Below are 25,316 nucleotides of genomic sequence, written 5' to 3' on the forward strand. Positions count from 1 at the left end.
AGCTAAGCAAGCTGGGGCTGCAGGGTGGCTGAGGCACATGGAGCCACATGCTCTGTCCACACAATTGGGACGGCTAGATGGGCCCTACAGGACCCAGCAGGGTCTGCCTGGAGCCTCAGAGTGTGACCTTATTTGGAAATAAGATCTTTGCAGATATAATTAAGGTAACGATGGAGATGAAGTCATCCTGGATTAGGGTGGACCCTAAATCCAATGGCAGAGAAACTGTAAGAGGCAAATCACGGCCCAGAGACACACCCAGGAGACTGTCACATGACGATGAGGCAGAGAGAGGAGTGATATAGCCACAACCCGAGGGACGCCTGGGGCGCCCTACCCGAGAGGCTTCTGAGGGAACGTGGCCCAGCTGACACTTTCTGAGATGGATTCTCGCTGTCACCCAGGCTGGAGTGCAGTGGCACGATCTTGGCTCACGGTAACCTCCGCCTTCCTCCTCCCGAGTTCAAATGATTCTCCTGCCTCAGCCTCCCAGGTAGCTGGGATTACAGATACGTGCCACCACGCCTGGCTAATTTTTGTATATTTTTAGTAGAGACGGTTTCACCATGTTGGCTAGGCTGGTCTTGAACTCCTGACCTCAACTAATCTGCCTGCCTCGGCGTCCCAAAGTGCTGAGATTACGACACTGCACCCAGCCCCAGCTGACACTTTGATTTCAGGCTACTGCCCCCAAACGTGAGAGAATCCATGTCTGTTGTTCTGGGCCACCCGTGTGTGGTGATTTGGTACCACAGCCCCAGCACGCTGACACTGACAGGTCTCACTACAAAGAAGCTCTCAGGGACCCTCCAGAGCCACTTTCAGCAGCAGGCGCTGGACACATGCAGGACAGGCCGAGCACTCCTGAGGCTGCCGGGGTGCAGCATCCCAAGACTGACCACCCAGGTCCCTTACTGGGGCCATGGGTAAGGAGGGCTCCAGAGCCCCCACCCAGGAAAGACTGGCGCTGGTCTCCACTTCACGGCAGCAGCTGAGAGCAAAGGACCTGCCCCGGTGTGACGCCCAGAGAGGCAAGCCAGAGGATACTGAGGTGGGGAGGGCGGGGCCAGGTGGGCCCAAACTGGACCTGCCTCTCAACCCTGTGGGGACAGGACGGCCTCAAGGCCACGGTGGCATTTCTAAGCCTATGCCTCTAGCCTACCTGCCGGGGATTGGGGCCTGCGTGCAGAGCTGACCCACGCCCCATTCCCAGCAGGCATCTGCTGCTGGTGCTTGCAGCTGTCTTTAGACCATCCATACTCCCGCCACAGAAAGGAAAGGCAGAGAGCCGAGGCCCATGTCCAGGTTGCCCCAGAACTCCAGACAGGCTGGCCCCGGGGTTTGACCCAGAGCCTCTGTGATCAGAGAAAGTGTCGTTTCTCTCCCACAGGACGGCAGCAGCCAGAGCCCAGCGAGCAGGGGTGGTGGGGCAGGCAGGGGCAGGGGCCCTGGTCCCAGGATGCATGCCGTACCTCCACCACGTCACCAATGGCATAGATGTGGGGCACAGAGGTGGCTTCCCGGGAGTCCACCAGGATCTTCTGAGTGTCGGGGCTAGTATCTACCCCAGCCTTCTCCAAATTCAGACTTCTGGTGTCTGGGACTCGACCTGAAGGAAACAGAGAGGGGGCTGAAATGTCATCTTCAGTGGCTTCGACCTACAGCCGTTGGGTTTAAACTATTTCTCAGAATGTCCACTTAGAGACCGAGTGCAGTGGCTCGTGCCTGTAATCCCAGCACTGTAGGAGGATGAGGTGGGCAAATCACCTGAGGTCAGGAGTTCGAGACCAGCCTGGCCAACATGATGAAACCCTGTCTCGGCCAGGTGCGATGGCTCACGCCTGTAATCCCAACACTGGGAGGCCGAGGCAAGTGGATCACCTGCGGTCTGGAGTTCAAAACCAGCCTGGCCAACATGGTGAAACCCCATCTCTACTAAAAATACAAAATTACCTAGGTATAGTGGTGCACACCTATAGTCCCAGCTACTCGGGAGGCTGAATCACTTGAACCCAGGAGGCGGACGCTGCAGTGAGCTGAGATTGCACCATTGCGCTCCAGCCTGGGCAACAAGAGCAAAACTCTGCCTCAAAAAAAAAAAAAAAAAAAAAAAAGCTCGGGCGCGGTGGCTCATGCCTGCAATCCCAGCACTTTGGGAGGCCGAGGCAGGCAGATCACGAGGTCAGGAGATCAAGACCATCCTGGCTAATACAGTGAAACCCCGTCTCTACTAAAAATACAAAAAATTAGCCGGGCATGGTGGCGGGCGCCTGTAGTCCCAGCTACCCTGGAGGCTGAGGCAGGAGAATGGCGTGAACCCCGGGGGTGGAGACTGCAGTGAGCTGAGATCGTGCCACTGCACTCCAGCCTGTGCGACAGCGAGACTCCGTCTCAAAAAAAAAAAGAAAAAAGAAAAGAAAAGAAAAGAAACCCCATCTCTACTAAAAATACAAAAATTAGCTGGGTGTGGTGGTGTGCACCTGTAATCCCAGCTACTTGGGAGGGTGAGGCATGAGAATTGCTTGAACCCGGGAGGTGGAGGTTGCAGTGAGCCAAGATCACACCAGTGCACTTCAGCCTGGGCGACAGAGTGAGACTCTGTCTCAAGAAAAAAGAATGTCCACTTAGAACTGGCCAAACGTGAAGCACCAGCAGCGTAGAAGGGCTCCTGGCCTCTGCAGGAGGTGGCAGGCAGGTCTGAAACGGACACTGGTCAGATGACAGCCGGCACAGGAGACAAGGCAGGGGTGCCACTCGTGGAAAGTGGGGTCGGCCTTAGACTGGTTCCTGGCACGTGGGAAAGGAACAGGCACATGCCAATGCTGGGGCTCCCTGACATCAAAGAGTGCTAAGCGTGGGACTCCAGAATCTTCCACATGCCCAGGCCTCAGGCCCTGCTGCAGGGCCACCAGCACAGTGCCAATGGCTCTGGTACTGACTTCATCAGAGAAACCAGCCCTTTGTGGGGAGCTGTTGGCACCTGGCCTCCCTGGCCTCCCTGCATCTGTCTGCAGCACCGCAGCCTGATACCATCAGGCAGTGAGACCCATCAGCTCCCAGGCCTCAAGAGTCCAGAGGGGCCTCCTTCAAGGGACACCTGCTGGCTCCCGACGGCCTCCTCCCTATCTGGACAAGCTGAAGAGGAGACAGCCACACCCTAGACTGTACCCCAACAATGCTCAAGTCCTGGTATCTGGCCCTCTGCCCAGGTAGGGCTTGAAGGTCTCTCCCCATTAGGAGAAAGCAAGCCCCCTCAACCCACTAGTAGAGGGCCAAATGAGCAGAGCTAGCAGCCAGGTCTCCCGCTTGCTCCGTGCTGCAGCCCCTCGTGGCTGCCTGGCACACAGCCCCAGCCTGGAGACCTCAGGGCCAAGGGGTGCTGAGCTAAGGGGCAGCATCCAAACTATACCATGCCCATTCTAGGGGGCAGCTGGCTCAGCTGATCCTGCTCTTGGGTGCAAAGGCCAAGAGGGGCAGGGGATGGCCAGTCCAGGGGGTCAGCACAGCTGCCCCCGCCAGTCTCCACACAGCCTGGGGCCTGGAGAGAGGGCACCGCATGGGTCTCTTCACCGCTGAACAGCCAGCAGAGGTCCCTTTCTCCCCTAACTCAGATGAGTGTGGTTTTGCCAGGCCAGCGGGCGGCCACAGCAGCTTTTCCCTCCCAACCCCAGCTGCTCTAGGCTCCCAGGGGCTCAGGATGATCCACCGATGGCAAAGGCGATTTGGCGTCAAAAGCATAGCTCCCCTGCTCATCGTGGCTGGGACAAACCAGCTGCTGGCCGGTATGCGGGTGGCGCCCACCTAAGCATCTGGAAGCTGAAGCTCCCGTGGGAGGGAACCCTTAAGTCTCCAGCTGCTGTCCCAGGGCGGGAGTCAAAACATACCAACTTGGCTAAGCCAGCTTGCGGGAGGCCGGCTCCAGCCTCTGTGCTCTGCTCAGCTGCAGGAATTGGGTGCCGGGAGGGCTGGCACCGGTCAGGGATCAGCCCAGACACAGGGGATGCCAGCCCACATCAGAGGAAGGAGCTGGGCCCCATGGGCAGGGCTGGGGCATGAAGGAGGGGCCGTGGTCCCTGCAGGCAGGGGGCTCACGCTCAGCCGTCTGGTCCCTCTCCAACCTGGTGTCCAGCCCACCAGGCCCAGCACTTCCTGGTGCCTGCTCCATGCCGGAACAGAACATCTGACGCTGCACCCACACTCTCCTCTGCATGCTTGCCTGGCTGGTCCTGGGAAGCCAAGAGCACTTATCATGTTCCTCATGGTAACTATGGTGACTATAGACCTTGCAGGTGCTGACCAAACCCTGTCCCCAGGTCCCGAAGGAAATAAAGATAAATTTAAAAGTAGTCGCAAGAAATAAAAGAGGCATGGAACTAGGTGGCCCATCCAAACCCAGGACTCTTCCGCACATGCTGTGTGGATCACTCTGGGAAGTCGGTGGGAATGTAATGGAGCCACTAATGTGAAAAGCATGACAGCTGGGCAGGCTGGATGGCCAGGGGAGAGTGGGCTGCGCGGCACAGACACGCTTGGACCTGCAGGGACTCCACAGCCCTTCAGGAATGAACAGCAAAAGAAGAGTGAGTGGCCTGTGGCAGGCAGCAGGCTCAGCCCTGAGGAGGGCAGCCGAGGGCACAGTGGGGTTAGAAGCTGGGCCAGTGGGACGTGGCTGGGAGTGGGTGCAGGGAAGAGGCCAGCTCCACTTGGGTGGGGCCACGTCCCCAGCTGTGGCCAGCCCTGACGGCAGGACACCAGGCCCTGAGCCCCACCATGGGTCTTGCTGAGCAAAGGACTGGGCAGTGGCCAAAGAAGGGCCAGATCGCCCTGCTGGTGCTGGACAGCCAATCAGGTGTCCTAGGCCCTACTGGCTCAGGCCTGGAGCCCTGCAGGAGGTTGGACGACTCGTGCCGAGGTGGGGACCCAGTGGGGCCCGAATGGTGTGAGCAGCAGGATGCAGGTGGCTGTGCCCAGTCAGCTCCCCACCATTTCCCTCCTACGCCAGGATAAATGTGCACCACTCAGGCCATTTGGGAAAAGACGGGCGCCTGCACTGGTGTCTTTCGCCCTGCACATTGTGCTCAGAGCTTTCCCAGCTGTGCCTGTGGCCCACTGCAGGCCTCCCCATGGGGCGGCTCTGTGTTCCCTGCAGCTCTGTCCTCACGGCCTTGGCTTTTGAGCGCCCAGTGCAGCGTTTGCCAAGTGCTGCTGAATGGTCCCTCCTGGGGTAAGACAGGCGCTCTCGAGTCTCTGCTTCCTAGACACCACCAGGATGGAGACCTGGGGCACCGGCTTGCCATGTGTCAGTTGAGTTCCTGGGGCAGATCCTCAGAGGAAGGGCGGCCAGCTGAGTGGGGGCTTCCAGGTGCAGGGCAGTCCTTAGACTGTGTTCCTTCCTGGGCGGCGGCGCACAGCGCTCTCTGTCATGCTGCTTTAATTTGCACTTCTTTGATGACTAGTAAGATGAAGTAATTTTTGGCCACGTGTTTATGAACTGTATTTCCTCTTTTGTAAATTGCCAGTTCCTGCCTTTTCTCATGCATTTATAGGCATCTTCACCATGTTCCTGCTTTGTAAGAGCTTATTACGTAATGGATACATGACACTCTGGCATATTTTCTGCAAACAACAAGGGCATTAAAATTCCAGGTACAGCTCTTCAGGCTGCACTCATGAGCAGTCGTGGGCCACGGGATTCATGGGCAGAGGAAGGGCGCCAGCTCTGTGTTCCTTGTGCACATGAAGCACGAGGGCTCATAGGCCTGCATGCTGTGGACTTAGCTGAGCGGCACAGCTACATCAAGGGCACCTTGAAGGACATCCCTCTGCTGAGATGGTCTCCAGGATCCACACCAGTTTAAGCAGCAGACAGAGCTGTCTATCACCACCAAGGGCCTCCACACGGGCCACTTTGTGTTTGTGTACTGTAGCAAGAGGGCCCAGCTCGACGTCAGCAGCGTCCTCCCTGCAGGCACCACACCTGTACCATCAAGCGCTGCCTGGAGGAGAGGCTGAGACTGGAACTTGTTGGCCTGGGCCTTTGAGAACTACACCGCAGTCACCTCCCCTAGCCCGGAAACCAGGAAGACTTACATGAAGCTGCCCTCCAAGATGATCATCTCAGCCAACAGAGCTGTGGTCAGCGTGAGAGCCAGAGGTGGCCGAACTGACCAGCCATCCTGAAGGCAGGCCATGCCCACTACATATAAGGCAAAGAGGAGTTGCTGACCGTGGTGCAGAGTACGGCCACAAGCCCCAAGGAACGTCCCTTCAGAGATGGCAACCACTGGCACGTTGGCAAACCTGCCACTGCAGAGATGCCTCTGCCGGTAGCAAAGTGGGTCTCACTGCTGCCCAATGGACTTGGTTCAGAATTGGGGCTGATGGGCCCAACAAAGTTTGTCCTTCTGCCAAAAAAATAGTAATTCCAAGTACAAATGGACGTTCTCACTTCCTATGTGTATGTGTGGTTGGCCCACAACACTGACACTCAGGAAGCACTGGGCTGAGCACTTCTGCAGCCCGGAGCTGCCTCCAGCCCCAGGCCCAGCAGCACAGCACCCCTGACGCAGGACAGCCCATCTCCGTATGTGGCCAGTGCTGGGAACAGCCGTGCAGGGCAGCCCTCCTCTGATCACAATGAGAGCCCCACCAGCTGCTGTCAATGGCCCAGGAGATGGAGGGCAGCCACCATGCTTGTCCAGCCAGCCTGGCCCCAAGGAGGGACCAGAGAAGGCTGAAGCCCAAAAACCACCTACACAGTCACCATGGGTCACTCCCACCTATTCTGATGGACACAGCGACACGGGGACGGCCAGCCGCATGCAGTATCATGCGCCTCTCTCATCCGTGATGGGAAGAACAGGTATGCCCTCTGATTTCACGCCCGCCTAGGACACATGTTCCCAAGAGAAGAGCAAGGAGGCGGCGCTCCAGGTGAGAGGTAAGTGCCAGCAGGAGTACAGCAGGGTGAGCCAGTGGCTGTGATCCAGACAGAGGCAGCCAGGACCAAGCACTGAGCCTGAGGACGAGGGTGTGGGAGTGGAAGGCTCCAGGGCTGGTGGGCAATGCGAGGCAGGCATGGCTTCACACACAGGCCCTGTGGGCCACCTGGCGACTGTCTCATGAGGCATGTGGCCCCCAGAGCCAGCCACTCTGACGGGGCCTGGCCTGCCACTTGCCCCAGTGAGGCACCTTGGACCAGGCACAGAGGAGCGTATGCCTTTGGAACTGGAGTTAGATTCTTAAAGCTTATTTTTTTTAAATATTTATCTTCTTTTTTTTTTTTTTTTCTGGAATCATCCCTTCTCAATGAGCCCCAGGCCCCTACCCACAGCTATGAGCCCACCAGGGGGAAGGGGACACACCTGCCCTGCTGGCCTCAGGTCCCATAGAGATGCCATGTTAGTTGAATAAATGAGTGAGCCCCTGGGCCTCAATGGGACCTGATTGGCCACTCGCTGTGACTGCCAGCAGCCACCAGGGACCCCTAGGCCATCCCAGGGGTGTCTCATACTCAGGGCAGCTCCTCGGTGGGTGGGGGTGAGCTTCCCCGCAGGCAGCATAAGGGCCTTTCCTACTCAAGCTGCCTATGTGCATTATGATGCGTAAGACCCCACAGTCAGCCTTGGAGTCCCAGCTCAGGCCCAGAGGACCCCCAGGAAGGAGTGTGCTCTGTGACGAGTGGTCATTATTGCTTTAACAGTTATTATTAGACCGGGCGCAGTGGCTCACACCTGTAATCCCAGCACTTTGGGAGGCCGAGGAGGGCGGATCATGATGTCAGGAGTTTGAGACCAGCCTGGCTAACACAGTGAAACCCCGTCTCTACTAAAAATACAAAAATTAGCTGGGCGTGGTGGCGGGTGCCTGTAATCCCAGCTACTTGGGAGGCTGAGGCAGGAGAATTGCTTGAACCCGGGAGGCTGAGGTTGCAGTGAGCCAGATCGCGCCCCTGCACTCCAACCTGGGCAACAGAGCTAGACACCGTCTCAAAAACAAACAAACAAACAAAGATTATTATTATTATTATTAATTATTTGAAAAGAGGTTTCACTCTGTTGCTCAGGCTGGTCTTGAACTCCTGGGCTCAAATGATCCTCCCACCTTGGCATTCCAAAGTGTTGGGATTACAAGGCATGAGCCACCTCACCCGGCCCTTTAACAATTGTTAGCATAATTGCAATTGTAACAGGTTGGCTGCCCCAGGGCACCTGCAGACATTAGAGGGTGCATGGTAATATGCATAAATGGTGCTGACCTATCTCTAGAAGACTTTTCACCATGTTGTTCTTTTTTATTGGTTTCCACTCAGTTCTAACCGTAAGTACTGAATTTGACATGGTAACAAGACCCAGCTCGACATCCATGTATGCAGGTGCCGGCTGGCCTGTCAGATAGCTGTGGGCTCTGGACATGAGTGTGAACTAGCCCTCAAGCCAAGTGTGGGGCACCAGGCTGGTGGGTAAGCACAGGGCGCTGCCTCCTGCTACTCTGGCCTGGCCTCTGTGAGGTGTTAGCACCACCATGAGCTAGGGCTGAGCCAACAGTGCTGTCTCAGGAGTAGCAGCGCACGACTGGGGCCACATGGCGTGGAGGGGAAGGCCGCAGCCACTGTTCATAGGAAGAGCTCCATGAATGTTCATCTTGGCCCCACTTCAAAAAATACCAAACTCACATGCAGGCAGATTTGAGTCTTTCTTGATGTCATTAATTACAAGCTAAATTTGCACTAAAATAAAAAGGTGTTAGACTATCAAAGAGAGGCATCTGATCCGTGTCACCTGCTCAGGGATGGCCAGGCCACCCTGAGAGCATGGAGGCGTGTGGATGCCAGGGTCACTGCTGGGCCCATCCCCACCGGGAAGAGCATAGCCACAAACTTGGTTTCACGCAGGTGCAGCAAGGCGCATCCCTGAGAGAAGTCCTGATGGGCCCACCGCAGCCCCCTTGCCCAGGCAGCATCCACACCCACTGTGGCCCCTAAGCCCCAGCTGCACCCACACCAGCACAGAGGGCATCCAGGAGGAGCCGCCCCTTCCCTCTCACCAGGCTTGGGATGCTCTCACCCATCCCCAGCCTCGGGGGCTTGGTTCTTGCTATCTGCCCTTTCCTGCTGCCTGGCACTCAACAGAGGGACAATCCGCAGGGACTTGTGTAGCTGAGTCTGTGGTGTATGGGAGCCATCAGCCGAGCACAGCTGAGCAAAGACAGTTGCCTGCCACGTACATGCCAGCAAACAGTGCCTGGGTGGAGAGAGGAGCCCCGGGCTGCAGCCCACCCTGGCAACAGCTCCCCTCCTGGGCACCGCCAGCCCCCATCATCATCTCCTGGGTACCCCAGTCTCTCCGGTTGTGGTCCAGGCACACGTGCCACGTGGGGCAGACTATACACGGGCAGCTTGTGGGGGTGGCTCTGTGTGGTGCCAAGAGGAAGCCGGGAAGCCAAGCTCCCACGCTCCATGCATGCTCTGTTTCAGGCTCTGATGCTGGTTTACACACAGGTGGACGTCTCTGAGTTATCTAAGAGAAAGCCCAAAGAGGAAATGGCTTCAGTGGCTGGGGTAAGATCCAGACGGATTCCTTAACTGGGTCTCGTCTCACCTGCCATATCACAATGCCCCAGGCAGACCCGTGGCCACCTTCCCTGGCACTCAGGCACAACAGATGCCTGGCTGTGGGATCCCCAGGCTCAGCGAGTCCCCTCCTGTGTCTGCTGGCTCTTCTGGCCATGGGCAGGACTCCTGTGGTGCAGGGAGGGATACGCCAGAGCCTTCAGCATCTCACCCTCAAGAGAGGGACAGAGAACCGTCCAGAGGGGCTGGGGACGCCAAAGGGGCACATGACAATCTCAATTTCCAGTTTCTCAGGGCTGCAGTCCAGAGGCAGTCTGTCCCTTCACCAAATCTAAACTTAACTGCACTTAGAAGCCTCTGCACTGGGAGGCGTTTGCTCAGGATGCCCCAGCCTGGCCCTGCTCCCCTAGACAGCCAGGGATTCAGGCCACAACTGGTTAACTCAGCGGGCGAATTCGAGCCCGCAGCGGTGCTGGCTGACTGTCTTCACTCAGCGCTGTAATCGGCACATCTGCAGACAGGAAATCCTCCTCACTGAAGTTCCCAGTCTATTATCTGAGACACCTGGTGTGGGCGGGTGATTCAGAGACAAACAATGAGCGGGGGCCCCCTGCACAGCAATTAACTGCTTTAACTGCTAATATGTTTAATCCACCACGTGGAGATCAAGGCTGCGTCGAGGAAGGGGCTCAGGTCCTCCTCGGCTTCCAGACTGCAGGGCCTACTTCGCAATGCCAATGTTCATGGTCCTCGCCAGCTGCAGCCAGGCGCCAGGCACACAGGCAACAGGCAGGGCCAGCACTCAGCCCCACACGGGAGCTCTGTGCAGCACGTGGGCCCCTTCTGTGTGTGTGTGCGCCGGGCACGGGGGCATCCCCCCTTCCTGTCGGAGCCCAGCTTGCGCGGACGTAGTGCACACCCGGGACAGGAAGCGGAGTCGGAGATGTTGGCATTGCCAGCTGTGTCACCCCTAGGGTGCTTTGTTTTAACCTCCCAGAGTGGATCATCCTTTATTGCGAGTAGAAATAAAGCTTGGTTAAAGGTTTATCGTACAAACCAGCAGAAAACGCTCGCAGTTGCTGACCTGGGAAGTGGCTCCTGAATGTTTACAAAACCTGGCTCTGAGCAGCAGCGAAGTCAGCACATGCCCGAGCGGCCCCCAGCAGGCGCGCAGAAGCCGCGCCGCCCTCGGGAAGCAGGGTCAGAGGCCAAGGACTGCGAAAAGCTTCCACCCCCAGCATCAATCACGCCAGGCAGACTGTCTGGGGGATGCTCATTTTGAAAATACAAAAAAATAAAACAGACTCCTAGCAAGGGAGGATGGGCGTGCAGGCCACAGCAGCTCTGCTGAGTAGGGAGGGGCCTTGCTTGTTGCCTGCCAGGCTCATGCCTGGGCTTTCCAGGGACACAGCCTGAGGCCCATTGGTCTGCTACATCCCTATAGGCTCAGTCGAGGGCTGCCCCTCGGTTCAATGACAAGAGCTCCCTTATGCCGTGGGTGAACGGAGATGTCAGCAGACAGAGGAGGAGGGCTAGGGCGTGGCGGGAGGGAGAAACTCGCCACCTCCCCTTTAAAGTGGAGTTTATTTGGGAATGATAGTAGGAGGATAAATTTTGAAAGAAAAATAAAGTAGAGTTTAGGATGAGAACCATCAGTACACTTCAGAGTCCACAATGTTACCTAATCCTTCATAGTGTTTATCATAATAAACTTACTTAAAATCTACTTTTACAATGTGACTGAGAACATTGCTCTTGCTGACTGATCACCTCCGGGCCAAGAGCCCTGCGTACGCTCGGGCGTCTCAGGTCCGCCCCGGTCATCACCTCTGTGCTTGTGTCCACTGCACAAAAGTGAAGCCTCAGCCGCTCCAGGCTGGTTTCCGTTCTGATTTCCCATTCCGAGTGACTGCTTCAGAAGTGCATCACCCTATGACACAGCTTGTGCCTCCGGGAGCCCTCCTCCAGGGGACACTGACACCTGGCCAGCCCCATGCAAGCCCAGTTAGCTGATGGAGGTGGAGCCAGGTGATCTGAGAGGGACCCTGGCTCTGATCTCGGGCTCTCGCAGGGGACAACAGACCAGGCTCAGCATGGAAAGGCCTCGGAGAACTAACAACACTGACTAGGTTGCTCCCGCCTTCAACATGCAAGTTGACAGGGCGATTGGGAAAACTAGGAGCCTAAACCAGATGGCCAGGCACCGAGGTGGGTAGGACATCTGAGCAGGCATGCTGTGTGTGCTGCCACCCACCCTGACGAGGACCTGCAGCCCTCCTTGTGGTGGCCCATCTGCAATGGCCTCCATGCCCAGCTTTGCAGCAGGCCTGGGACAGGGCAGTGTCTGGGCGATCCCTGTTGGCTCCAGCTGCCCCTCACCAGTCCCCTCAGACAGCTCCGGCCCAGGCCTGGGCACAGGTATCCCCTGGCTGCGTCCACACTCCCCACACCTGCTCGGCCTCTGCCCCATGCAAAACTAGACCTACACCTGACAGAGAGCAAGAAGGTGAGACCAGACTGTGCCCAGCAAGTTGTAGCCAGCCCATACCTGGCCAGGAAACACCCAGGCCTCTGCCCAGCACTGGAAGGGTGATGTCTTTGGAAGCCTTTGAAATGTGACTTCTGGAAAGGCCTGCAAGATGCCACTCCTGGCATGTGATGACCTGCCAGGCCCAAAGGGACCCACTGGGAAATACTGAAAGCCACGAGAAGGCTGGCCAGAACTTTAAAAAGTCTGCATCATTTTTATGTGCTGAAAACAGGTGGCTTGTGCACACCCATGTTCACAGCAGCATGATCCACAACAGCCAAAAGACAGAAGCCACCTGAGTGTCCACTGACAGATGATGGACACACATACAACTCAGCCTTCAACAGGAAGGAAATGCTGGCACGTGCTACACAGATGTTAACTCTAACAGATGCTGCAACATGGATGCGCCCTGAAAACATTGTGCTAAGAGAAATGAGCCAGTCGCAAAAGGACAAACACTGCATGATTCTACTTACGTGAAGTCCCTCGAGGAGTCAGATCCATAGAGACAGACAGTGAAGGGTGAGTGCCTGGGGCAGCAGGGAGTGAGTGTTTAATGGGGACAGAGCTCAGTTTGGAGATAATGGAAAAGTTCTAGAGATGGATGGTCATGCTGCTTGTACAATATGAACGTACTTAACACCACTGAACTATATACTTTAAAATGCTTAAGATGATGAATTTGATGTTATGTGTATGTCACCACAATTTTTAAAACTTTCAAATCCATATCATTTTTATGTTAAAAACAACAAACTAGTTTGGCTGGGCACAGTAGCTCAAACCTGTAATCCCAGCACTTAGAAGGCTGAGATGGGAAGACTGATTGAGCCTGGGAGGTGGAGGCTGCAGTGAGCTATGATCACACCACCACACTCCTCCTAGGCAACAGAGAGAGACCCTGTTTCACACGCAAAAAAAGAAAAAAACCTAGCTGGAAAGCCTGAAGCAGCAAAATATTTAATATGCTAAAGAAAAAATACATACTGGTCAGGTGCGGTGGCTCACACCTGTAATCTCAGTACTTTGGGAGGCCAAGGCAGGTGGATCACGAGGTCAGGAGATTAAGCCCATCCTGGCCTACATGGTGAAACCCCGTCTCTACTAAAAATACAAAAATTTGTCGGGTGTAGTGGTGGGCGCCTGTAGCCCCAGCTGCCCAGGAGGCTGAGGCAGGAGAATCGCTTGAACCCGGGAGGCGGAGGTTGCCACTGCACTCCAGCCTCGGCGACGGAGCGAGACTCCATCTCAAAAAAAAAAAAAAAAAACATACCAAGACTTAAACCTGGAAGGTGACAAGTAGGATTTATGTGCTGAAACCTTAATAAGCAATCGCTCAAGGGCCAGGGAAGGCGAGGACGATTGCCTAGTTGCTCCTCGATAAGGACACCTGGCTGATGCCATCTCAGTCTCTTCTCTGGTTTTTCCAGCATGTCCCACGGTGGTGGGGAGACACGCAGAGATGCGAGGTGCTGGGGATGGCAAGATGGGCACAGCCTAGTGTGAGTGCCGCCCCACAGGCCTTCACGTTTGCTCTCGAGGTGCACTGGGGAGCGGCCAACCCGCCTGGCAGCCAGCAGGATGGGGGAGCCCTGGGAGGTGACAGGAAGTGGGGCAAAGATTCTTCATGCACCTCGCGGAGACCAGAGACAGAGTGTGTGGCTCGACGTGCCCTTACCTATGGCCCACAGCACGGTGTCGAAGGTGCCCGTGTCCTCCTTGCCGGTGGTGCGGTCCTCCCAGGTGACCTGCAGCTGGCCATCAGGGAGCCTCCTGACCCGGGAGGGGGCACAGCCCCTCAGGAACCGGGTGCCATGAGATGCCATGTGTTCTATGACCATGGAGGACATTTGCTGCAAAGCACAAGAAGACAGGCCATGAAGACCAGGTGGCGTGGGAAAGAGGCTCTGGCCCTGCCCTGCTCTCGAAGGCCTCAGTGAGGGGCTGAGAGGGGTCTGTGCAGAAGACGGGGTGGGTCACCCCACCCCCTGCTCTACGTCCTCTTGCTCTCTGTGGAGTGGGTCTAGCCCCTGTCCTGGCTCCAAGTCCTCAACCCTGGGCCCTATGGTCAGGATTCACTCAGCCTGTGGGCTCCTCTCTAGATGCTAATTAACTAAGTCTTCATCAGCCAGATACAGCCACACCTGTAATCCCAACCTTTTGGGTGGCTGAGGTGGGAGAATCCCTCAAGCCCAGGAGTTTGAGGCTGCAATGAACTGTGACCACGCCGCTGCACCCCAGCCTGGGCGACAGAGTGAGACCCTATCTCTGAAACAAAAAATAAACAAGGCCAGGTGTGATGGCTCACACCTGTAATCCCAGCACTTTGAGAGGCTGAGGTGGGCGGATCACGAGGTCAGGAGATAGAGACCATCCTGGCTAACATGGTGAAACCCTGTCTCTACTAAAAAACACAAAAAATTAGCCAGGCGTGGTGGCAGGCACCTGTAGTTCCAGCTAACTAGGAGGCTGAGGCAGGAGAATGGCGTGAACCCGGGAGGTGGAGCTTGCAGTGGGCCAAGATTGCGCCACTGCACTCCAGCCTGGGCGACAGAGTGAGACTCTGTCTCAAAAAAAAAAAAAAAAAAAGAAAGAAAAAAAGAAAAAATAAACAAACAAATCCTGATACATCTACACATTTCTTAAAAAAACAAAAACAAAAAACTTAGTCTTCACTAAAACCAATGACAGAGAAGCGTGCCTTCTCCCAGGAGCTGTGCCCTGGTCCAACAAGATGGCCCCTGCTCCCGGTCCACCCCTCCACATGTGACCAACCTGCCCCTCTGCCATCCAGGAGCCAGGAGGGTAGGTAGGAGACTCTGCTCCCACCTAGAAATGTAGGCACAGCAGGCTCAGGTCCAGATCGGGGACAGAGAGAGTCCTGCTTCTCCCTCCCGGCCCAGGAGGCCTGTGTGCCCCAAGTCCAGATACAGATGGGGGCCCTGTTCCCAGGACAATGGGGCCTTGCACGGACCAGCAGTGAAGTTGGCCACGGCTTCTGGTTTCAAGAGGAGATAAACAGTCACTGCTAACATCCTCTGACACCTGTGTGGGTGCGCCAGCTGGCTCCAGATGGCGTGTGTGGGCAGGGCTGGCTGTGCTGCAGAGGGGCTGCTGCACAGGCTGTTCATCACTCCTGCACCCCTCCAGAAGCCTGGCGGGCATGGCCATCCCAGGCTCTGAGGGAGAACCATGGGGCCTGTCCAGGACACAGGGTCCATCGCCCCTCAGCCTGGCTGCCTAGACTGCGCATCCTCCTTGCCTGGGCACGGCCCCCATTCTGCAGGCCCCTTTCCTCCTCTGTCCACTGCCAGCTCACCCTCCCTGCATCTCAAGGCTCTGAGGCCTTCCTAGACACTGGGTCCCTACCACAGGGCTCAGTGGGTTTGCACTGAGGGACATGATGGGAGTGTGCCATAGCTTTAGGATGGAGCAACACATGGCCACACAGGTAGAGGGACATGTCTCTGAGTCAGCCTGAGGGTGGCACTGGGAGTCTGAAGATGACAGGCCTGGCTCCTCCCACCTCAGGTGACCTCCTCAGGCTCTGTGAGCTGAGGGTCCGCGGAGGGCCTGTAGCAGGGCCTGCAGATCTGCACAGCTCACCCTGCAAGGGGCCTCCTTCGTGGCAGTCATGGAGTGTTTGACATCTCCACAATGACAACTCCAGACTTCTATTTTAACAGGAGACTTTCCCTTGAAGAGTTTTTAGCTAAAAACAGAAAATCTCTATTGCTCCACTCTAGGAGCTCGTCCTGCTGGCCACATGAGTGTGTGCATCCCAGACACAGATGAAGGCCGCTGTACACAGCACACCTGTCCAGAAGCCAAGACCCCATGGGCTGTCTCGGAGCCAGCGCTGCCCTGTGTCCCTCACCCCAGCTCACACATTACAGCTTATTTCACCCCCACTCCCTCAGAGGGGACAGGCAAGGGGAGAGCAGGGAGTCGGGGGTCTCTGAGGTGGGGCTAACACTTCTGCAGCACACACCAGCCTCTTACTAATGAGACGACTCGGAGGGTGACCCGCTCTGCCGGCACAAGGCTGGGCTGAGCCTCCCTTCACTGTGCCTGCGGTCGGCTGGAGGCCTCTGTGTGGCTGTGTGCCCCACTGCCACCCTCCTCCCTCGCTCCGGCCACATGTTTGCATATTTCCTGGACAACTTCCTCATCCAATTCAAGGGATGAATCTTTATCTCTAAAGATTCAGGCATCACTCACGGCCCATGACTGCACTGCACCTGCCTGGGAGGGGGCTGTGGGAGGAAGGCCGCAGAGCCACAGGGGCGGGAGCTGGGGCCTCCAGCGCTACCTGGTCGAAGCCGCGGAGGGGGATGCTGCGCATCATGATGGTGGTGTCCAGCCCAATCCCAGTGAGGAAGCCAGCACACTCCAGGGCCACATCTGTGGGGTGCCAGCTAAGGAGAACTGTAGATCCCAATTTTGGAAGCGATGGGACAACACCCCAGGGCCCTGTGCCCCAGCCCACACCCCACCCATCCATGGCTGGCCCCGGAGGAGGCTCCCAACTCAAGACCCCCACCTCCACATCTCAAGTGCACAGGCTGGGGTTAACAAGGAGCCGCCAAGCAGCACCCACGGACTAGGCTGGCCTCTGGCCTCTGCTCTCATGGGCTGTCCATCCCGGCTCCAGGGCGAGGCCTGCATCCTGGTGGATTCCAGTTAGGATGGAGAGGAGTGGCTGGTTCAGGGAGGACCTCGGCCATGGGAGATGCCAGGTAGCTGCTTTCTTCCACCTGTGCTCTCAGCCAGCAGCTCAGGGCTTTTTTTTTTTTTTTTTTTTTTTGAGATGGAGTCTCACTCTGTTGCCTAGGTTGGAGTGCAGTGGCATGATCTCAGCTCACAGCAACCTCCGCCTCCCAGGTTCAAGCGGTTCCCCTGCCTCAGCCTCCCAAGTAGCTGGGACTACAGGCGTGAGCTACCGTGCCTGGCCAGGAGCTTTCATCTCCCTCAGATGTCCCCTTGACCCCAGGCCCTCCTGCAGCTCCTCTCCTGACCCTCCCTGTCTAACTGTCCCTTCTGAAGGAATGGGTCCAGGCTGGGGCTGCTCTCCATGGAGGACAGCCCAGCTGCCTCATGGCCATGTCCAGCTGTCCCAGCTGTCTCAGTGCCCAGCTCAGGAAGAGCCTCCAGGAATCCCTAGCCAGAGGTCAGCCTCAAACTGTCCCCAGGCACAGTAGATCCTCCACAGCGAGAGGCCCAGTAAGTGCCTGATCTGAGGCGGCAAAGAGCCTGCTGGAAGGGCGGGTGGCAGGGAGGGACTCAAGGGAAGGAGTGTCCAGTTCCCAGGACAGCCACCTGCACGCTTGCAAAGGATACAGCTGGCCCCGACCACCAACCTGTTAGAGAAACAGAGAGAGAGAGCACGTGTAAAGCTGAGGCCCTTACTGACCAAGTGCAGTCAGAGAAGAACCCTGCAGCCTTCGTCCAGGCCCTTGGTCAGCTCGTGAGCTCCAAGGCTACTGTTCAAACAGCTTGCCCCAGGGTGCAAAGCCCACTTTCCAAGGCTACACTGTCAAGCATGTTGTGAATCAGCAAATCGCCTGGGGGTGAAGGGCATGTGTGTCAGTGACAAGTGGTACTTGTCCCCTGGAAGGCACCCAGAGGCATGGAGAAACATCCACCAGAGCAGCGCATGGCACGGCTTTCCTTCTTTCCCCTGGGGCCTCCTGATGCTTGGCAGGATGGGGAGGCCACCAGACCGCAAGAGAAGACGTCATCTGAGTAAAACACTCTCAAGAGACCACGGAAGGCCAGGCCCTTCCATGTGCCAGAGGCACATCCAGCCCTATCACAGCTAGGCGCAGGGCCAGGAGGGCCAGCTCCCCAGAGAGGGGACTGAAGGACCCCAGGGACAGGGGAGGCAGCACAGGATGCTGCGACCAGCAGTCATTGGAAATATTTGCTCTTGTAGTGAAAACCCTCTATTTTTCAACCCCACACTCCACATGTGTTTTGCACACACATGTACTCATGCACACTTGTACATGCACACATGCCACACACCTGCATGCACACATGTGCATGCACATACTCTTACACGGGCATACACAAATGTACACACGCACGCACATACTCACAAGGGTACACACATTCATTCATATACACATATGCACACACTCATGTAGACACATGCATGTACACACATGCAAATGGGCACAGAACCTAACACGAACAAGAACTCCCAGCAGGGCAGCTGCACGTGGGTGGGCCCCTACATTACCCTTCAGTCTTTGAACAAGAGGAGGTGATGTAAGGACGGATAAGCCCAATGTCAGTGCTAATCCCAGCAGGTACTAATGATATAATTCCATTTCAAAACACGGTGCATCCCTTGGAATCATTCTGCAGGTGCCCTGCGGGAAGCATCTGGCATGCAGCTTCCTCACAGTGGCTGGGGACAGAACCGCGCCACTGTCAGGATTAGGGTGAGCAGACAGAGCTCTGTTGGCCGGCTGAGCACAAAGTGGTCACATGCCTCACTCAGCATGTGAGGACAGTGAAGGGGGACCCTGGGACCCCCAGCCAAGCAGGACTGCAGAGATGCATTCCCGGCCCCGCTCAGGGCCGGCGACACTTGGGAAACAGGCACCATGGTATGCATGCACTTCCACACGTGCACACACACGTAGGCACCACATACACATCTCTACACGGAGGTGCGCTTCCAAAATGACAAAACCAAACTCTTTTTGGACTTGCTATATGCAGTGAAAGGTACAAGCTTTTGTTTAAGATATGAAGTTATGGCTGGGTGCGGTGGCTCACGCCTGTAATGCCAGCACTTTGGGAGGCTGAGGCGGGCAGATCACGAGGTCAGGAGATCCAGACCATCCTGGCTAACACGGTGAAACCCCGTCTCTACTAAAAATACAAAAAATTAGCCAGGCATGGCGGTGTGCGCCTGTAGTCCCAGCTGCTGGGGAGGCTGAGACAGGAGAATGGTGTAAACCCAGGAGGTGGAGCTTGCAGTGAGCCAAGATCGTGTCACTGCACTCCGGCCTGGGCAACAGAGCGAGAATCAGCCTCAAAAAAAAAGAAGAAAAAAAAAAAGATACGAAGTTATGAGTTACTGCAGATATAAACAGAACTCTGCTACTTTGCATATCCTGCCCTAAATGCAAGGGTATAACTGGGCGAGAGCCCATTGTGCGGTGCCCCTTGCCCCCTGCTCCCAGAGGTGGCTGTGCATGGGCTAGATGCTTCCTGTTGGGCTGTGCAGGCACTAGGGGAGTGAGGCCAATGCATCCCCTCTGTGGGCAGCTGGGCCCCTGTGCATCAGGGCCTTCCTGGCCCTGAAGGCCAACCGTTCTCCAGGAATGGGCCCTGCAGCCACAGGACAGGGGCCAGGCTGCTCTCTGGGCCTCCTACCTCATTGCTAGGGATACAGCAACACACCCTCCTGATTTCGCCACAAATGTTTGCTGTCTCTGCCACCGACGTGTACATCCCCACCTCCTACACGATGCTGACCCACCAGGCCTGGATTGGGGTGGGGGCAGGTGACTCTCCAGGCCCTCCCTCAGAGCCCCCCCAGTGCCCGGTCCTCCTGTCCTGGCACCCACGGGGCACAGGAGAAGCTCCCGTCTCAAGGGCCACCTTCAAAGTCACAGGTGCCCCCATCCCTCAGCTGCCAGCTCTGAATCAGCAACTGAAGGCACAGCTAGGAGGAGGTGGGCGCAGTGAGCACATTCCCGAGTGGGCATCCTTGACCCTGTGTGTTCGGCTGAAATCTCTCAACAAAAGCTCACGTCTCGCTTGTGTGGATGGTCATTTTGGGCCTCTTCTTGTTGTCATGAGCAAGGATTATTGACAGCATTGGTTTTCACTGTACCCCTCCCAACATTGATCAAATTATGTGAATGTTTACCCTTTGAAGAATGCAGGATATGAGAATCCAAACAGAGAACACCGTTCAGACCAGCTAAAGTAAGAAAATGCCCGAGCAAAATGAGACAGACACCAAAGCCTCCAGATCACAGGGATAGAGAGTACCCAAAGACAGGGACCTGCAGATACCTTCTTCAGGCCACTCACGGCCCAGCAGGGGTGGTGACAGACAGGAACATGGTGCAGCAACCAACTCAAGCCATGGCTGGCCACAGGAGGTCAGAGGTGCTGGCCACAGAAGTCAGGGGACCAGCTCACAGGACCTGGCAGTAGGGGGCTGGAACCACTCAACTTACCGCTACATTAAAAGACCCAGAGGTTGGGTGTGATGGGTCATGTGTGCAATCCCAGCACTCTGGGAGGCCAAGGTGGACAGACTGCTTGAGCCCAGGAGTTCAAGACGAGCCTGTGCAATATAGCTTGTCCCCATCTCTACAAACTAAAAAAATTACTGGGGCATGGTGGTATGCACCTGTAGTCCCGGCTACTCGGGAGGCTGAGAAGGAGGATAGCTTGAGCCTAGGAGTTTGAGGCTGCAGTAAGCTGCACTCCAGCCCAGGGAAACAGAGTGAGACCCTGTCTCTAAAACAAACAAAACAAAACAAACAAAAATCAGTTTTCCATGGGATCCCAGCAGCTCCGCTCTCTGTGCTTTTTGGTGTGCAAACGTTTTCCAAAGAGGCATAATAACTACTGCAGGATTAGCCTAATCACAGGGCAGGCTTTCTTGTTCAATGTTGGAATGGGGGGAGGAAGCAGAAACAAAAGCATTAATTCAGGCCCACGAAGCCTAGGCTTAAAGAGCAATCCATCTGCCTCTTGAGCTTGAAGGCCTGCTCTCCAGAGGGAATACTCACACAAAGTGAGTCTCATGGGAGGCACCTGGCCCCTTGGTGGTCCTGCCAGCCCAGGAAATACCAGATGGGCCGCCAAGCTGCGGATGCCCCACGGAGGCAGCACAGGGCTGGGGGTGCTACGAAGGCCTCCTTCCCTGGCTTGGCTGGGACCCCGCCAGCCCCACCCAAACCCTCAGGGGCAGATGCTGGGCCGGAGCCTCTGTGTGCTGGCCCTGTAACAAAGCCACTGAAAGCCCTACCTTGTCATATCTTAGCCACAGGGACGCACACAGAGAGGTGGCGGGGGCTTTGCAGTCCGGTAACAAGCCCCAGGAGGACAGCGGGTCTCCCTATTGCTGAACACAAGGACATCCCATCATACCAGCAAAATGTGCCACTTAAATTAAGTTTTCTCCCAAATGGCTGTGGTTCTTCCCAAGATAAAATGCCTTCTTCCCTCTTGCGCTTAGGAAGAGAGAAAAATGATCACAGTACCTGGCTGGCTTCCGGACTTCCTAAGGGTCAAATGAAAGCTCTTTCCATGACACACTGACAGGCAGCCTTAAACCAGCACAAGTTATAAAAACACTCTGCCTCTCGGAGCCCCAGGAGTGCGAGGACAGACAGCAGCAGGCTGGTGGAGCAGCCTCAGAGGGTGGACAGGCCTGGCTGGCTGCAGCCCCTCCCCCAGGGGCCAGTGTGTGGGCTGGTCAGCCCCTGAGCCAGCCTGGCAGCTGCGGGAGAGGCTGGCCCCACGCTCCGTAAACCCCCACGGGGACCTGGGCAGGGGCTACAGAGCTGGCAGCAGGAACAGGCAGGCCCTGGTTGTTTCCAGGAAGCAGTACCTCTGTTATCGGACCTAAGAGGAGGCTGCGGTCTCATTCACGCCCTCTGCCCCATCCCAGTGTTGCCAGCTCAGAGCACTGCTTTGCAGAAAGTGGACCTACAGACCCAGCAAGAGGGAGGACTAGAATAGAGTGACCACAATTCCCTATATTGGGATTAGGGCACCTGAGCTCCAAAACCTGGCACTGAGGGAGAAGACGAAGCCCACAGCCATGGGCGGGCAAGAGGCAGAGACAAGGCACACCAGCAGGGCCCAAGTCCCTGCCGGGTGCAGAGGCTTCCCGGTGGAGGCAGCCCTCCAGGTCAGGGAGTGGCAGGAAGATTGTGCGGCTGTGGGACTGGAGTTGGAGCTCAGCTCCTTGGCCCCCCTTGATTGCCAGGCCCCTCTGGGCCTCGGGCTCCTCTTGGCTGCACTTGGATCCCGACCCCCAGTGCCAGCCTCTGTAAAGGAGCTCTCCGGAGTGGGCTCACCGTCCTCGCCTTCCACGTTCCTCCACCTGCCAGGGGCTTGCTCTGTGGAATGGAAGGTTTGGTTTGCAAGGCTGCACACCCCCTCTGAGCCTAGTCATTTGGGGTCCTGTGCCCCTCCGCATCCCTGCCACCCTGCAGTGGCCATTGTTCCCAGAGGGGCTCCACTGCCTGCCCAGGGTCGCTGTACCTCCCCAGAACCCTCTTCTCTTCAACCTGTCTTGCAGTTCCAGAGAAGGAAAGACACAAGACCAGCAGAAGAGGCAAACGGGCTGGCACAAGGCGGGCATCTGCATGGCAGAGGCGGAGCAGGAGCCGACCTGGAGTCCTTCCCAGGGTCCCCACCAAGACTGAGAGGACAGCCCCTTGCGCCGGGGCGTGGCTATGGGAGTGGGGCAGCCAGAACGTCCCCCGCCCCACCCCAGTGCACTCAAGGGTCCTGCTCACCCACCCACAAGCTCACACTGCTTTTTCAGGAGTTTTCTGAACGTCTTCCTCACCCTCCTAGGTTACAAACCAGGTGCTCAGCCCACTCTGGCCAACAGGTATGGCCCCATTTTGCCAGCAAATGGCTGTTTAGTGAAGGGCACTGTTTAATTCTGTCTCCCCTTGACTGAGCTTGGACACAATCCCCCTACCTCTGCCATCTGTCTAGCCCTGGGCTCCCTAAGACCTGGATGCAAACAAAGGAGGAAGGGGGCTCCCAACTTGGGGCCCGAGGTGCACTGTGATGACTGAGTGGCCTCTCTGGGGCAAAAGTGGCATGGTACAACCCTGCAGGCTGGGTCCCAGACCCCACTGTGGGCACCACTCGCCAGATCTGGAGCTCCCGGCAGTGGGCCCCACGCAGACGTGCGCTGAAAGGAGTTCCTGGCGGCAGCCTGTGCCTGTAGTAGAGAGGGACGAGGGAGGCCTCGTGCATGCTGCAGAGCCCACCGAGGGCCTGGGGCCAGGGGGACAGGGAGCCTCCTTGGTGGAGAAGCCAACCAGGGGACACAGTGCCCACTGCAGGAGGGGAACTGTGATGCCGGGCACCCTGAGTTGCCCACCTGGCCTCCTGGATGGGACCAGGTAGAAATGTCCCACCCGACTATGGGAGGCACTCAGGGGCCAGGGGAGCAGCCCTGGGGTCCATATTAATTTCAGCTCCATTTTAAAGGCGAGTTAAAATAAACATGGGGAATATTTATAAGGCAAATAAATCTGGCAGAAACAGCCCCTCCAAGTGTGAGTGGAGGCCTCCCCTCAGCCCCAGCCCAAGCTGATAAAATACAGAAATGCTACTGTAGACCCTCCGGGCTTATTTTGACTGCAGCAGAGGAATGTAACATGTAAACACTGACTCCCATATTACACTGTTACAACTTGCATTAACAGCGCCGGACAAAAGCCGCATTTTCACAGAAGCATCGTACAGGGATATATCTCCAGCTTAATTTTTAAAAAAACCATTTCCTCACATAAATCATGCTCAGAATGAAACGGGTGACTGATACATTGCAAACACTTTTTTTCTTAAACAATAACATACCTAGATTCCTTCTAAACGAAAGAGCTTTAAAACAAATCTTCTAAATGTTTTTTTTCTGAAGAAAATAAACACTGCAGTTTCTTTCCCGAACAAAATATCTGGACCCGTGTCTTCCCAGCCGAGCCGGCTGCCCCAAGTACAGGGTTGCAGAGGAGCGCTCTCCAAGCCCCAGCCACCCTGCTAGGGAGACAGCAGGGCCAGGGCACCCAGAGCACTGGGCACAAGCGGGCAGCCTCTGAGGGGAACAGGCGCGACCAGGGTAGGGAAAGTGCTGGGCTGCAGTGACTGTCACCGAGGATCCCAGGGCATCGAGGGGACCGGCAGACATCCTGGGGCTGCCGGACGTCCAAGGCCATGTCCCTGCAGGTCCAGCAGACAAAGCATCCTGCAGGGGCTGGAGGGGCATCCAGACTCCACCTAGAGAAGCCTACGTGAAAGACAACCAGAGCCACAGGCAGGACTCAGGACGCCGAGTGAGAACAGTGCTCGAGATGGGCACTGGGGCCCAGGCAACCCATCTCCACCACACCGCAGAAGAAGTGCAGCCAGCCCAAGGAAGTAAAAGAAAATCCAACTTGTGGACACCCATGAGGAAAATACAGGGCTTAAAAAAAAAAAACAAACAACTTGGGGGTGGGGCAGGCCTTTCTGAACATGCAATAAATCAAAAAGCCACTAAGTGTAAAAGATTTAAATTACATTAAAAAAAACTTAAACCATTTGTACATCACACAAGTTAAAAGACACTAGAAGCTGAGAAAATCTGCACCACAAGCGACAGAGGATCACATCCCTAATACACAAACCAGCTGGAGGTAAGAAGAGATAAGAGGAGAAAAGCCAGACGTGAAAGTGGGCAAGGACCATGCTGGCGATTTGCGCAGCACACACGGGCACGCTCACAGACACGCTCATCTCAAACGAGGCTGTGACACGAGGCTTTTCACGTAAATGTGTGAAAAGACCACTGATCACAGCAAATGCAAACAGAGTCAGATCATGTATAACTCAGCAGATAGTCAAAGATTAAAAAAACAGTCTGGGTGCGGTAGCTCACGCCTGTAATCCCAGCACTTTGAGGGGCCAGGGTGATCACTTGAGCCCAGGAGTTCAAGACTAGCCTGGGCCACATAGCGAGTCCTTGCTCTAAAAAAAAATAATCATTAGCTGGGCATGGTGGCGGGCGCCTGTAATCCCAGCTACTTAGGAGGCTGAGGCAGGAGAATTGCTTGAATCGAGGAGATCAAGGCTGCAGCGAGCCACGATCGCACCACTGCACTCCAGCCTGGGCGACAGAGCAAGACCCTGTCTCAAAGATAAAAAAACAGATAACCCAGAAATTATGGCATAACAGGAAAAAGTGATTGGGGTGACAACAGAAAAACTTAAAATTTCTGCAAGAAATACTATCACCAAGTCCAAAGACAAACCACGATCAGGGGGTCCAATGGAAGGCAGCAGGCAGGCAATGGAAACCAGCGCAAGCTCGGCACAGTCTCAGGAGAGTGTGGGCGCCGTGGGTAGCAGTGACCGCTCTCAGGAGAGTGTGGGCGCCGTGGGTAGCAGTGACCGCTCTCAGGAGAGTGTGGGCGCCGTGGGTAGCAGTGACCGCTCTCAGGA

The 25,316-nt window shown here is 56.1% G+C and overlaps 1 protein-coding gene across 7 annotated transcripts in view; it reads right to left on the minus strand.

The window, feature by feature from the left end:
- Positions 1-25,316, minus strand: part of TXNRD2 (thioredoxin reductase 2) — a 64,881-nt gene that overhangs the window by 6,278 nt on the left and 33,287 nt on the right. For 6 of the 7 annotated variants that reach the window (XM_032138147.2, XM_032138145.2, XM_058431197.1 and 3 more), the window contains exons 9-12: positions 17,445-17,464; positions 16,417-16,508; positions 13,783-13,957; positions 1,473-1,609 (exon numbers count right to left, since the gene is read on the minus strand). In XM_032138147.2, coding sequence (XP_031994038.1) covers positions 1,473-1,609; positions 13,783-13,957; positions 16,417-16,508; positions 17,445-17,464 — 424 coding nt within the window. Of the gene's footprint in view, positions 1-1,472; positions 1,610-11,951; positions 13,577-13,782; positions 13,958-16,416; positions 16,509-17,444; positions 17,465-25,316 lie in introns of those variants that run through there. The other variant, XM_032138149.2, reaches the window with a different exon arrangement.

The sequence above is a fragment of the Hylobates moloch genome, unplaced genomic scaffold (assembly GCF_009828535.3).
Source record: "Hylobates moloch isolate HMO894 unplaced genomic scaffold, HMol_V3 SCAFFOLD_19, whole genome shotgun sequence".
Classification (NCBI taxonomy): Eukaryota; Metazoa; Chordata; class Mammalia; order Primates; family Hylobatidae; genus Hylobates; species Hylobates moloch.